This window comes from Pithys albifrons, chromosome 2, assembly GCF_047495875.1.
Source record: "Pithys albifrons albifrons isolate INPA30051 chromosome 2, PitAlb_v1, whole genome shotgun sequence".
Taxonomy (NCBI): domain Eukaryota; kingdom Metazoa; phylum Chordata; class Aves; order Passeriformes; family Thamnophilidae; genus Pithys; species Pithys albifrons.
This window is the reverse complement of record NC_092459.1, coordinates 108,338,961-108,354,120: the sequence shown is the minus strand read 5'-3', so window position 1 is coordinate 108,354,120 and position 15,160 is coordinate 108,338,961. Positions and strand designations below refer to the sequence as shown.

At 47.1% G+C, this 15,160-nt stretch overlaps 2 protein-coding genes across 2 annotated transcripts in view; both read right to left on the bottom strand.

The window, feature by feature from the left end:
* B3GNT2 (UDP-GlcNAc:betaGal beta-1,3-N-acetylglucosaminyltransferase 2) overlaps positions 1-15,160 on the bottom strand; it is an 88,351-nt gene that overhangs the window by 23,388 nt on the left and 49,803 nt on the right. The window lies entirely within an intron of this gene.
* COMMD1 (copper metabolism domain containing 1) overlaps positions 8,913-15,160 on the bottom strand; it is a 79,645-nt gene continuing 73,397 nt past the window's right edge. The window contains exon 3 of the mRNA XM_071582016.1: positions 8,913-11,824. Within this exon, the coding sequence (XP_071438117.1) occupies positions 11,717-11,824 (108 nt within the window). The 3' untranslated portion in view covers positions 8,913-11,716. The remainder of the gene's footprint in view (positions 11,825-15,160) is intronic.

Genomic DNA, 15,160 nt, shown 5'->3' with positions numbered 1-15,160 from the left:
GCAAAGCAGGACAGGTTAGAGACTGTGGAATGAAACTTGCCCCTGCTATGTTGTGTGCTGTCATTTGCAAGCTGTGGGCAGAGATGGCTTGTGCTCATATTGATTCCCACTCACCAAAAATAATTACTCCCTGAGCTGCTTGGATTAAAGTCAGTGTTTCCCTGCTCTAGAAGGACATACCTGCCTTTTTCAGACAAAGGCTGCAGTAATTTAACTGTTTTCCTCCAAGCGGGGTTCCTTTTCTGCGCAGACAGAAGGCAACAGCAGTGCAGAGTGCAAGAAAGAGGATGGAGAAGAATCCACTTGAAATTTACTTTCTGTATTAGCAGAAATTGGACAATAATTATTTATAAAAACCCCAGTACCTGCTATCTATAAAACATCATTCCTCACTCCTTACCTTGGCGCAGAGGCATCCCACACTGTTTTGCAGCAAGACCTGAAAAGCCACAAAACTGAAGAAGCTGCAGCTGAGCCTTTTCAAAGGTGAGAAAACTATTTACACTTAGGAGAAAATGTTCTGCACCCACTTCAGCTGAATTGCTTCTGCTTTGCTTTTATTTCTTAGCACATGCAGTTTTATGCAGCAGCAAGATCTCAGATGTGGGAAAACTGCCAGTCTTCACATGTCACCTGGAGTTTTTTAAACCATCTTGACTTCAGGCATCTCCTGGATGAGGCTCTTCTGTGTGATTTTCCCTTGGAAATTTCCCCAGTGCCAGCCTGGGTAAGGCAACTCCAGTTAAAACCAGTTCTCTCCCTGGGAGATTGCTGACATCCAAGGTGGCTGTTTCTGGGTGGCAAAGAGAACTACGCCAACACTGTGCGCAGGAGATTTTCCAAGACACTCCCAACCTTTTGGCAAAGCACTCACAGCTACCAGAGTGAAATCCTGCTCAGCCCACGGGAGTTGCAGACCAGTGGCAGAGGCACAAAGTGTTTTGCCACCAGGCTTGGGGCTGGCACTCCTCACTGAAGGCTCTGTCTTTGGGTGGCATGAGCTGAAAGGTCTCCGAAAAGAGGGTGGAGATAGTGGCCCTGTGGCAGGAGGGCACCCTCCCAGGAGATTTTGGACAGCTCTCTTTGGCTCCTGTCAGGACAGGAGTTACAAGCCCCTGTTTGGCTCAGCCTCTGTACCAGCCCCTGGGTGCAGGGACCTGTCCAGCACCTTGGGTGCCCAGCTTGTCGAGCATCCCAGGTCTCCCTCCCAGCCCAAAGTCCTGTCCTGCACCATCTGGCTGCTGCTGGCTTCTCACAGGCACTCCTCTGATTTCCCCCAGGACCTGCAGTTCTCCTGTAACCTTTTCACATGTATTTATGCTCGTAAAAGCCACCTCAGGGGCCGCAGGCTCTTTGCTGTGTCCCAGTGCTGACCTACACGCACTCACTGCTGCCCAGCCCACATGACACTGCGTCCACCCACGGTGCAGGATGTGGCCCCCGCTGGGTCTGAGTTACAACAGAGTGAAAAAGATCAGGAAGCTTTTCTCTTGTTATTGTAGGATCTGCAGATGAACTTCAGAAATAAAAAACAGGACAAAGGGAAATTAAATAATCCACGTATCTAGTTTTAATATCTAGACTCATAGGTTACTGAAAAATGACACAGAGGGAAGATGCCTCCTGCATTAGGGACTGGAATCAGCAACATAATCAGAGTAAATGAAGGGTTTTCCTCATGCTGCTTCATGGAGAAATCCCCCTGACATGGATGTGCTCACTATAAAAAGTAAAACTTCACAAACCAGCACACAGCACAGATGCGATCTTGCCTCGTACATTAATAAAACCACTGCCCCATGTACCAAATCGCTGCAGGTTTTGTGCCTGCTGCTGTACATATTTAACCTCCCCCATGTAAATAGTCCTCTGGAGGTAATGGAGCTGTACTAATTTGCAATGGCTGGGGATTAAGCCGTTGGGGTTGAGCATTTCTGCCAGCTCTGGTTGCAGCGTGCTGTAGTTACCAGGCTGTAAGGATGACTCAGAGGTGTTCTGTGCTCTGGGGAAAAAACACCCATGGCCATTACACCATGTCTCCAGCAGCCCTGCAATGCAGCCCAGGTGCAGCACTTGCCCTTCCCTCAGACAGAGAAATCCTGCTCCTGCCCTGCAGAGCAGGGCGCAGACATTTTGCCTGATGATGCAATGTAAAGTTGATTTCTTTCTTTCATTCTCACTGAACATACTGGAAAACATACCAAGGTTTTCCAAAGACTATTTCACTACTATTACGCTGCTTGCAAGCATCTTAATTTAAATCCCATTATAGATGCACCAGGGCAAAATGATCTGTCCACAGCTGAAATAATAAACTGGAGTGAAAACATCCTTGGGCTGTGAGAGGCTAGAACAAGCACTAATTGAAATGTATAAACTTACATAACATTATTTATAGAAAGGAGGCCAATTGTCAAAAGCCCTGAGAGAGCTGAAACATGGGAATGTTTGTCCTCCTTGTAAAGAAAAATTAATTATGTAAGTTTATAAATTCCAGTTGCTTTGCTTGCTCATCTCCTCATGCTCCTAAGGACTGCCTGAAAGGTATTTATGGTTCCCAGCCACTGCTTTCTGATGGCATTTTTTTAAGCTTGTACTTCTGCATGCCATTGCCTCCCAGGATCTTGGAACAGGGGATTAACTTTACACATTGTGTTCCTCAGCCATAGAAAAATGCAGATTTGTTCTGAGATTCTGCAGTGGTGAGTTTATTTTAAGGGGATGCCTGGATGAGGCCAGAGTTCACCAAGCCACCACATATTTTGCAATGGTGGTGGGTTGGCTGCTGAGTTTTGAGAGTAGAGTCCTGAACCACTCACAGGTGCCTGGGATCAAACAGACACCTCTCTCTGATTGAATCTGCCACCTACTCCTGACATGGCTTTGCTTATTTGTTTCTTTGGCTGCCAAGAGCAGAGATGCCATGAAGACTCCAATGCCATAAATGGTTTGATTTACAAGGCAGGAAGAGTGCCACTTATAACTAAAATGCACTATATCATGTAATTTCCCGGTAGTGCTGTGTCAGCCAGGGCTGCCAACTGGCCAGAAAGCTCAGGAAGTTCAGCAGAAAAATCATGTATCATCAAACCCAAAGGATTGTTTCCTCCCAGGCTCCTCTCAGAACCACTTGGGCTTTGGGCTTTGTGCTGTGATCACAGTTTTTCTCCCATCCACCCCTGTAAAATGTCACCCCTCAAGGGTCTGAGACACTTGCTGGCATCCAAAAATGCCATTTATTCAATTAGCAGGTTTTGTATATTCTCCAACACCATCTCATTACAAGAGCTAATGGCTGAGTGCTAGGGTTGCAGTGCTGTGGCCACTAAGTGAATTAAAATGCAAGCTCCAAGTCATCTGCCTGCAGGGGAAATGAGAAACAGGCAAATGTCTTTGGAGAAGTATTTCTTATCTCCTATTGACAGATGTCCCAACAGCTCTGCATTTCAGGAACCTCCCCTTGGATCCTGCTTGCTGTGATAACCCCAAGGGCCACCTGCAAACCCCCCCAGGTGGGCTCTCCACCCCCAGCTGCCTGGCCCATCCCTCTCACATGCTTCCAAACCTGTTCTCCTGCAATTTCTTGCATAGCAAGATGTACCTTGCTACCACTAGAAGGAAGGAGGAAGGGCAAGGCATTTGGGAACTTGACCTTGGGGATGATCAACCCCATTACAATTGGAGGAAAAGTTCACAGCACTAGCCTCTACCACTCACGATTTTGTGCTTGGACAAGCACGGGTGATATCCCAAAATAATAATTCCCAAATGGTACTGGCAGTTCAGAGGTAGATTTCACAGAATCACAGACTATTCTGAGTTGGAAGGGACCCACAAGGATCATCGAGTCCAACTCTTAAGTCAATGGCCCACATAGGGGATTGAACCCATGACCTTGGCATTATTACAACCAAGTTTTAACCAGCTGAGTAAATCTCACATCCCTCTTGCCATCTTTTCATAGGAGGTGACGCACCGTGTCCTTGGGGACTTCTGTGGCCCCAGGGATCACCCACGAGATTCATGCTACTGGGGAAAGGCATCTTTGTTGGTCTATGTTTGTCCTTTTTGAGGAGAGGGGGACTCGACTGTAGCTTTGGCAAGGATTGGCTGAGCCAGTGTGACCTGCATGGGTAGAAACAGCTTTATTTTGCTGCACTGAGGGGACAAAGCTGCCCATCTCCCTGTGCCACCACCTCCTGCCACAGTGAGGGAGACCCAGGAGTGCAGTTCTACTCTCTCTGTCAGATTAAATGACACCCCAAGCTACATTTCCCTGGGATTTGGGAATAATCTAGGAGGTGGATTTTAACAGGACCAGATTCAAGGAGTTGCCGTCTGTTTTTCCAGTCACAAGCCACGTGAAATGTAGTGCATTAAAAAGTCATCAGTGGCTGCTGCAAAGGACCACTGCATTCCCCTTCTTAGAAAGGCTCCCTCTGTCCCCAGCACTGAGCACCTCTTCATAAATATTTGGAACGAATGAATAAACTGTTGAAATTCCCCAGGAGGAGAAGAAAATATTTCTGTGAGCAACATACGGCAAGTGTGAGTCTTCGGGTAAAACTTCTCAGAGACTTGAGCATCTACAAACAGTCAGTAAATATTTAAAACAGGAAATCTCAGAAAAATGGGGAGAGATTTATTTTATCAATATGTAGCAAGGAACTGACATACAAAAAGAAAATATCTCAAAACATCGACCAGTTTATCAAAAAGTTAAAAAGCACAATAAGCTCTGGAGGTCATGGGCTCCCGTGAAATCCTTCCCATGTGAAACACAATAAAAGCACAAACATTAATATTTACACTTGCAAAAAGGGCCTGTAAGAAAGAAAAATAGAAAAGGAATGTAAAACGAGACTAAGTAGACTAAGTAACCTGAATAATGGGAAAGTAAATCAACAACTATATAAAATAAATATGCCTCATCACTTGCTGCTTTCCATGGCCCAAAGTGTTATGAAATACAGCACTTGCTTGGCTTGAATTTGGAAAAGCATGGTGTGCCTAAACCACTGTTTTTTTTCAAGTATAGATACTCCTAGAAAAATACATTAAAAATTTAGCAATTCAAGGCATATGCAGACCAAGAAAAAAGAAAATGGTGCTAAGAGTAATTGTCTTGCCAATCAGAGAGTGAGTGCAGGGCTTGCCAATTGTGTAATGCGTGATGGAAGGCAACAGCACTTCCAGATATTTTAGGGAGCACCAGATCATACAACAAATGGCAACTTGGAGGAATCCCCAGAAAACACGAAGCGATTGCATGAATAAATTGCAGGGCATTTTAGCAGTGCAGAAGGTGAAATGTTAGGAGGAACCAGCCAAAGGTTGCAACACCGCCACGTGCCTGCTGCTTGTGAGTCTTCAGAGAGAGACAGCAGTGCTCGGGATGGGCTGCACATCACGTGTGGGTTGAGTCACCAGGGACACGGTGACAGAGCTGCAGCACTGCCTTTGCTCACTGCAGGGCCAGCGCACCGCGGCTCCTGCAAGTTGTCACCCAGGAAACTGCTGGCACAAGTGGGGCAGGAGGAAACTGCTGGGAGTTGTCCCCTGCCCGTGCAGCATCTGCCCAGACACTCCCTGCCCAGGCTCTGCCCACATGGTGCAGGTCAGCTTGAACACCCAGACTCTGATGGACACCCAGGAGTCCCCGAGCAAGTGGTGTTGAGTTGTTGGTAAACCAGAGAGCAGGTGGGTACAACTGCAGGGGGCAGGGGTGAAGGGCAGCTCTCTAAGGTTTAGGATGCTGGAGTGTGACATGATTGTCCCAGCCCTTCCCTGAGGACTGGGTAGGGAAGCAAACCCCTCTCAGGTGGTACTCACACATGCCCTTCCTCAGCCCTTCTTCCCGCTGCTTCCCCACTCCATTACTTTCCTCCTCTGGCTGTGCTGAGCTGCCCATGTCCTTGCTGTGGAGTTACAAACTGCCTGGCAGGCTCTGCTGCCGTGTGGCTGCTTCACTGCAGGGAGGAGGAAGAGGAGGAGGAGGTGTCACACTGGCTCAGCACGCTGGCAGAGGCAGGTGTTGCAGCAGGAAGCAGTGGTTTCCAGCACTGGACGAGGCCAGGGTGGTCAGCAGGGCTTTGCTGGGATGTCTGCTGGGCTGGATCCATGCAGGAGGCAGCATCCATGTGCAGTCCCAGCCACTGCAGGAGCTGCTTGGCCATGCATTCAGGCTGAGTCTGGTTTACATCTGGGCTTTTGGGGGAGGAGTATTAAATCTCTCCTGAAGCGCATATGCAGGAGCTCTCATTTGCCAGCAACAGAGAGATATTAAGCAGGACGACAGATAGTGGTGGGATGAATCACATGACTGGAGTGCTGCTATGGGGGGCTACAAGCTCTTCAGAAAAGACAGGCAGGGAAGGAGAGGTGGAGAGGTGGCTTTATATGTTAGAGAGTCTCTTGACTCTGTTGAAGTTGAGGTCAGCAGTGACAAGGTTGAGTGCCTGTGGGCCAGAATCAGGGGCAAGGCCAACAAGGCTGACACCCTTGTGGGTGTCTGTTACAGACCACCCAACCAGGATGATGAAGGGGATGAATTGTTCTACAAGCAGCTGGCAGATGTCTCAAAATCTCCAGCCCTTGTTCTTGTGGGTGACTTTAACCTGCCAAATATCTGCTGGGAGCTTCACACTGCAGAGAAGAGGCAGTCAAGGGGGTTCCTGGAGTGTATAGAGGACAATTTCCTTCCTCAACTGGTAAATAGCCTACCAGGGGTAAGGCTCTGCTAGACCTACTGTTTACAAACAGAGAGGGGCTGGTAGATGATGTAGTGGTTGGAGGCCGCCTGGGGCATAGTGACCATGAAATAATAGAATTTTCAGTCCTCAGGGATGTAAGGAGAGCCACCATTAAAACCTCTACCTTGGACGTCCGGAGAGCAGATTTTGGCCTATTCAAAGAACTGATTCAGAGCATACCCTGGGAAACAACCCTTAAAGGCAAGGGGGTCCAGGAGGGATGGACATGTTTTAAGAGGGAGATTTTGAATGCACAGCAACAGGCTGTCCCAGTGTGCCGAAAGGCCAGCCGGAGGGGAAGACGGCCAGCTTGGTTAAATAGGGAGATTCTGCAAGAAATCAGGGATAAAAAGAAAGTTTACAGACTATGGAAAAAAGGGCTGGCTACTTATGAAGAATTTACAGATAGAGCTAGGTCATGCAGGAAAAAAACTAGGGAAAGTGGAATTTGAAGTAAATTTGGCTATTTCAGTTAGGGTTAACAAAAAGTCCTTTATAAATACATTAATAACAAAAGGAGGGGCAAGGAAAACCTTCATTCTCTGTTGGACTTGGAGGGAAATATAGTTAAGGAAGATGAGGAGAAGGCTGAGGTACTTAACACCTACTTTGCCTCAGTTTTCACCAGTAGGACAGGTGGCCCTCAAGACAACTGGCCTCTGGAGCTGGTGGACAGGGAGAGGGAGCTGAATACCCCTCCTGTATTCCAGGAGGAAATAGTGACCAACTTACTGAGCCAGCTGGATCCTCCCAAGTCTATGGGACCAGATGGGATCCATCCCAGGGTGATGAAGGAGCTGGCAGAAGAGCTTGCCAAACTGCTCTCCATCATCTTCCAACAGTCCTGGCTCTCTGGGGAGGTCCCAGATGACTGGAGGTTTGCGAATGTCACCCCAATCCACAAAAAGGGCTGCAAGCAGGACCCTGGCAACTACAGGCCTGTCAGCCTGACCTCTGTGCCTGGCAGGGTTATGGAGCAGTTCATCCTGAGTGCAATCACACAGCACCTTCAGGGTGGACAAGGGATTAGACCCAGCCAGCATGGGTTTAGGAGGGGCAGGTCCTGTCTGACCAACCTGATCTCTTTCTATGATCAGGTGACCCACCTGGTGGATGAGGGGAAGGCTGTGGATGTGGTCTATCTGGACTTCAGCAAGGCCTTTGACACTGTCTCCCATAATATACTCCTGAAAAAGCTGGTAGCCCATGGCCTGGACAAGTGTACCCTCTCCTGGATTAAGAGCTGGCTGGAGGGTCGGGCCCAGAAAGTGCTGGTGAACGGAGCTGCATCCAGCTGGCGGCCAGTCACCAGTGGTGTTCCCCAGTGGTCTGTATTGGGTCCAGTCCTGTTCAACATCTTTATTGATGATTTAGATAAGGGGATTGAGTCCATCATCAGCAAATTTGCTGATGACACCAAGTTGGGAGGGAGTGTCGACCTGCTGGAAGGCAGGAGGGCTCTGCAGAGGGATCTGGATAGACTTGAGAGATGGGCTGATTCCAATGGGATGAAGTTCAACAAGGCCAAGTGCCGGGTCCTGCACTTTGGCCACAACAACCCCATGCAGTGCTACAGGCTGGGCACAGAGTGGCTGGAGAGCAGCCAGGCAGAAAGGGACCTTGGAGTACTAATTGACAGGAAGCTCAACATGAGTCAACAGTGTGCCCAGGTGGCCAAGAAGGCCAATGGGATCCTGTCCTGTATCAAAACTAGTGTGGCCAGCAGGACCAGGGCAGTGATCCTTCCCCTGTACTCTGCATTGGTGAGGCCACACCTTGAGTACTGTGTTCAGTTCTGGGCCCCTCAGTTCAGAAAGGATATTGAGGTGCTGGAGCGAGTCCAGAGAAGAGCAACAAGGCTGGTGAAGGGACTGGAGCACAAGCCCGATGGGGAGAGGCTGAGGGAGCTGGGGGTGTTTAGCCTGGAGAAGAGGAGGCTCAGAGGTGACCTCATCACTGTCTAGAACTACCTGAAGGGAAGTTATAGCCAGGTGGGGGCTCGTGTCTTCTCCCAGGCACTCAGCAATAGGACAAGGGGGCACGGGCTTAAGCTCTGCCAGGGGAAATTGAAGTTGGATATCAGAAAAAAATTCTTTCCAGAGAGAGTAATCAGGCATTGGAATGGGCTGTCCAGAGAGGTGGTGGATTCCCCATCCCTGGAGATTTTTAAACACAGATTGGACGTGGCGCTGAGTGCCATGATCTGGTAAATGGACTAGAGTTGGACCAAGGGTTGGACTTGATGATCTTGGAGGTCTTTTCCAACCCAATCAATTCTATGATTCTATGATTCTATAGCAAGGGATGTCCATGAATCCCAACAAAAGCCACGGGTGCTTGTGCCTTTCACTCAAAGTAGCAAAGCGGAGTGGCATCAGAGGCCTCATCTCCTTCAAGTTCAGCCAAAATTGGCCAATAGGTTCAAGCAACTGCAGGCAGGGGCAGATGGATGGACACACATAAACCATCTCAGCAGGAGGGCATGGTCCTGCTAAAGGAGTAAATCTGTCCTCCTGCCCCACAGCAGTGGAGGATTACAGCGGTCTGGGGGAGCACAGCACCCCCTTTCCCTGCCCACATCAAATTTTATGAAGCACAAACAATTTTGCTGCCCAATGACTCCTTTGCTCTCAACAAGGGGTGAGCAGAGTGTGGTCCTCAACACATGCAGCAAAGTCTTTTTTGTTTTGCACAGTAGTTTACAAAGATCCACCAAAGAAAGAAAACTGGATCATTAGATATTCAAGGGAAGGAGGATTGAGAGAGAAGCATCCACCCATAAAAATGTACCCCTTTTTAATTTCACACCTCAACTAGTAAAGTGTCCAATTTCTTAAATGTCCCCAAGATTTTTTTTGCCTCAGCCATATATTTATTATTCTTTGCATGAAATAATACTTCCTGACATCTGCTCCCAGTTTGTTTCTCTTTAATTTCCATTTATAGCACATTTTCCTATCCTCTGACCATGTTAAAATAAAACAATAAGTATGTTTGACACAGTGGAAGTTACTTAAGATCACGATCCTTCTCTGACCCTTTTTTTTCCTTTGTGAACGTGCCCTAAAACACAGAAAACATTTTAATGAACTTTGTTCAAAGTGCAAATGGAAAGCACAGAGAATCACAAACCACTCACTGAACTCCAGCCCTGTGAGGATCAGTGACCAGTGTGAGGATCAGTTGGTGGTCACAGCCCACTTCCTCTCTGACAAGTTATCAGCTGAAGGCATCCACAGCATGTGGGGAACGTGAGGTGCTGTGGGCTGGGAGTCCCTCCACAAGACAGAGGGGACAACCAGGTGGCTCTGAGAGACAAGGCAAAAGCAGGACAGGCAAGGGAAAGGAAATGTTTATTCCCTGTGCAGTGACACAAATTGGCTTGAGTGATACTTTCCCTTCTGACCAGGCAGATGGGAAAGGTGCCCTTCCCTTGCCCTGAAGAGGTTTTGCATCCAAGTACTATCTGGCAACGCCACAAGCAATAAATTCACAAGGAGAAGCAATGAGGGGTACTTTAGTTATGGCACAAGAACATTTTATGTTGTCATCTCTATCTTGGTACAAGCCCTCAGTATAATTTTAGCTCAGGAGGAGGTTGCTTGTGAAGCTAATATAAAATGGAGAGAATCAATGCAGCCTCTAACCAAATGTGCATGCACACCTTCTGCTTAAATAACAAAGCAAACCAGGGAGGCAGCATCCTCCCCCTTTTATGGGCCAGCAGGCAGCTCTCCTGCAGGGACCAGCGTGCTCTGTGCAAGCCTGCTCAGACAGCCCCTACAGCTCCTCCTGCACTGCTGAGGGAGGGAAGTGTGGTTAGACATCTTGCTGGGACAAGACTGCACCCCTGGACAGAGACACATGAGGATGAAAACGTTTCTGTCAGGCCTTCTTCCCCGGGAGGGAGTGTCTGCTGTGCAGTTATGGCACAGACATGGGCACCCAACTGCCCAGAGCCTTGGTAACCTGGGCACTTTAGACCCTGGTGCCCCTTATCTGCCTCTGCTTTCAGCTTTCTTCACACAACTATTTTATCAATACAGCCTTACCCTGCCAGGTTGCCAAGGCCACATTCCAAGCTGAACACACTCGAAACTTTGGTTTTAATCGGGGGCTTTTTGAGGTCAAAACAAACTGTGACAAAGAGGAGTAAGAGCAGCCAAATTAAACTGTGCTCTGACAAAGCACTGGCCTCTCAAACACACTGTGCAGCTTGGTGCCAGGGCTGCACCTCTACAGCTCAGGAGCCAGAATGCTGACGAGGGTGGATGGTCTTTGAGGAAGCACATCAGAAGTGGCTCTGAAGGATGGCAGAAGCAGCTGGATCAGGTGATACGTGCCTGCAGGAGGGCTGCTCCTCCTGGGAAACCAGTACCTCCCACTGCCCTAGAGATCCTCCCATGACTGTTCCCTGGCTCCCCACAGCACTGGGAAGGTCTGACTGGCCAACTCACACCCTTGGGAACCACTTAATCCTCAGCAGCACAGGGGCTCCCAGTTACAGCTCCCTGAACTTGCTGCACTTCACTTGTTCTGCTCTAAGCAGACAGAGGTCACACAGGTGGATTTGTCCTATAAAGCCCATGGTTTGGAAGGATAAACATGAGTACCCCCTAATCTGCCTGTTTCTTCTGCTCATTTCTCCCCTGCTGCAACTGGCCAATTTACCTTTGCTGTTCATCCAGCCCAGCATTCAGTATCTGGAAGTCTCCAAAATTGACTGAGAAAAGCTGTGCTACAACGGTTATGCAAAACTTTGTGCAAACAGTGCTGCTGCCACCCTGGAGAAGAGGCTGGGAGGAGGGGATGGGAAAGCTTCACAGTGACTTAGCCCATGTTTGGTTGTGAATATAGTTGTGCAGTTATAATTTAACCACTGTCACCTATTTTATATGCAGAAACAGGAATTTTGAAAACGTACCAAGGGTATTTTTTTTCTAAGTTGCAATCTCTTTATTTGATTAAGTAGTCTGAGTCAACAAAGTCACACTCTCCTCTATTTCTGAGAGTTTCTTCAGCATCTGGCTCACCTTGGCCTCATCAAACTCCAGACACAGAAACTCTGATTCCTACAAAACAAAATCACAAAAACAATATTTGAGAAAAATAATTAACATTTGTTCACAGTGTAGAAAGAAATGTTTGGTGAGGAATTTGACAGCTCAACTCCATTTGGCAGTGGGCTCTCTTGTATTTTCTTGTCTGCCCTGAAGTATCTCTCAAAACAGTCCTTGATTAGGATGCACTAGAAAAGTGAAATCTCAAGCAATCCATGGGATAGCCCATGAGGCTCTGTGAAGCATCATGCAGAAAACAGATCAAAGACCCTTGCTGGAGTTAACCATTCTGCCCTGAAATGAGCAGAACTGGACAGTGTCAGCCCAACAGGTGCAAACTGGGACTGCAAAGCCAATGCCTCTTCAGCTCCCATTGAATCTCCCCAGATTTAGCATCACTGTTCTCCCAGACCTGACTAGAAAAGAGTCTTGAGCTGTCTTTCACAGAATAGCTACTGCAGAAGAAGCTTTTCCCACCATCCCAAAATAATCCCAGTATCTGTAACACATTACAAGTCTCGTTTCACAGACAAGATCTGACAAGAGCTCTCCTCTCTCATCTCCGTAACCTGACCTCTTTCCCCCACATGTGTTCCAGCCACGGATTGATTTCTACCCTGACCTTTCAGGGAAGCAGTGGCAGTGCCATGATCTGCAGCCCTGGGCCCTGGTCTTCGCCAGGATGACCTCCAGGGCCAAAATCCTGTTGACATCTCAGGCTTTCCAGCCATAACTCTGCACCCCAAGACATGTGAGCCCATCACCAGACTAAATCAGGCCAGGGTTTGCCAATGCAACCTTGAAGATCTGCTAAGGCTGATTTTATGGCTTAAATCACACAGGGAGTGTGAGCAGACGGGAGACTGAGGTGCCTAGATCTGGAGGAGATGATTTTGCATGAGCCTAAGGCATAAGGAGGATTTTTTTCTCCCTCTTCAGGTTTAGTCAGTTAAAAGGAATGTGAATTGATCAAAACGAAACTCTTTGAATACACAAAGACATTGCCACTCCATTCAAATGTAAGTGTTCTCATAAAGCACACTTTTAGCTATAAAGCAGCTAAAACTTTCTCATCACTCTCAGGTGAATCAATCTAAGACTTCACCAAGAGGGTTGTAAATCAGGGTACTGAGAATTGAGCTTCGGTTTTATTTAACACTTTGTTAGTTTATAACCTCTGTGAAGAAAGGAAGAAAGGTTTCTTCTCCCAGGCACTCAGCAACAGGACAAGGGAGCACGGGCCCAAGCTCTGCCAGGGGTAATTGAAGTTGGAGATCAGAAACAAATTCTTTCCAGAGAGAGTAATCAGGCATTGGAATGGCCTGCCCAGAGAGGTGGTGGATTCCCCATCCCTGGAGGTTTTTAAACTGAGATTGGACGTGGCACTGAGTGCCATGATCTGGTAAAGGGACCGGAGTTGGACTTAGGGTTGGACTTGATGATCTCGGAGGTCTTTTCCAACCCAATCGATTCTATGATTCTATGAAAAAATAAGATGAATCTGTGAATTCAAAATTCCTTATTGTTCCCCTAAGGTGTCTTCTAGGAGAACAAAATCTGGTATCTCTGCTCATGCTCAGCAAGAAACAGGGCATTCCTTTTGATACTTCTTCTTGTTAAAAAATAATTCAGCCCACATGGATCCTTTGCAGTTAAGCAAAATGGAATTGGAACAAATCAGTCACTGACTCGAAGAACTAAAGCCCAGCACATTTGCTGCCCAAACTGAAATCTGGACCTCAGCTGAGCCCTCCCTGGGAGTGGATGTGGTCTTAGGAAAAAGGTGCCTTTATGTGCAGGAGTGGGGTTGTGAGAGCACCCCCACCTTCAGGCTGCGAAGCCAAGCTCAATGCTCTCAGGAAGGTGTGGGAATGGGCACCCGTTTCCTGCAACATCTTGGTTTTCTTCCCACATGCTTTCCCACCCCTCCTCCCATTCTACTCCCGAGCCTGGGCTATAAAAAGGAGCTGCAAAACAAACATCCAAGAAACACAAACTGCCCCCAGCCTTGAATCAGGTTTTCTAGGAGCTGCAACAACAGTGCTGCAAAAATATTTGTATGAGACACTAAAACAAGCACATCTTTTTCTATCTTAGTAACTATACTTAAAAACAACATGTATTGTTAGAAAACTAACCCTCACACATTGAAAACTTAAAAAAATACAATTAGTCTCTACGGCATCAGTTTGAGCAGCTACTTAAAATGGTTTCTAGCAACTCTGATATATCCAGTATTTTTAAGTTTTAGCCAATATATTGGAGCAACGAAAAGAAATCCCTCTGAATTCACATATCACTTGATTTATATTAACATAAATTCATTTCCAGTGTCACGTGACCCTGAGATGAGCTCAGCTGGTTAAAACTTGATTGTAATAATACCAAGGTCATGGGTTCAATCCCCTATGTGGGCCACTGACTTAAGAGTTGGACTTAACGATCCTTGTGGGTCCTTCCAACTCAGAACAGTCTGTGATTCTGAATAGCCTGCCAGGGGTGAGGGACTCAATTCCACTTTCACACAGGGAGAGCTCCACAGCATTCCAGGAACTGAGACAGTCTGAAACGAAGGGTTTTGCCCAGTTAGATCCTCTTTCACATGACACGCAGTCACATTTTCAAGCCACCAGCCAAGGCGCCAGACCGGCTCTCAGAAGCCTTCTCACCTTGATGTGGTGCTTGTAAGACCATCAAGGGTTCTTTGTAGATGAATTATCCTATCCTGAATTACCAGGAAAGTACTCTTTAGATAGTGAAAAAGCATCAGCTTCTGATGCCTGTGTGCAAACACAGCCAGCCAGCCAAGTACTGCTGGACTTCTGTACCCACGCAGCTGCTTCCTGCAGCAATGGAAGTATTGTAGGGGTTTAGGTCTGATCCTTTTAGTACAGGCAATGCCGTGATTTGCTCTGCAGAGGCTGGGATTCAGTGCAATTTCATTGCTCTGGATGATATTTTATTCTCCTGTATTAGGTTGTGCCTTATAGGATGTTTTAAAGATTTAGTTGTCCCTTGCATAAGTAAAAACCTGATCTGTAATGTCACCAGAAACGCAATTTCCTTCCAAACATCCTGGTACCTTTCACTGGGATTAAGAACCCACATTAATTTTCAGCCTTTCCAATTTTTTTAGTCAACAGAGATAGCAAAGACATTCATTGCTTTTGGAAAGGACTAGCTGATAAAACAGTTTCACAACTGCAGTTATGTACTCATTAGCAAGGAAACCTTGTTGTTCTTATTAACAGGTTTGATACTACGCTAAGCAAAGTGCTTTACTCACAGAGGCATCTTCTTAATGAAAAGAATTGAGGAACTCAGAATTTCAAAAGAAATTTATAAACA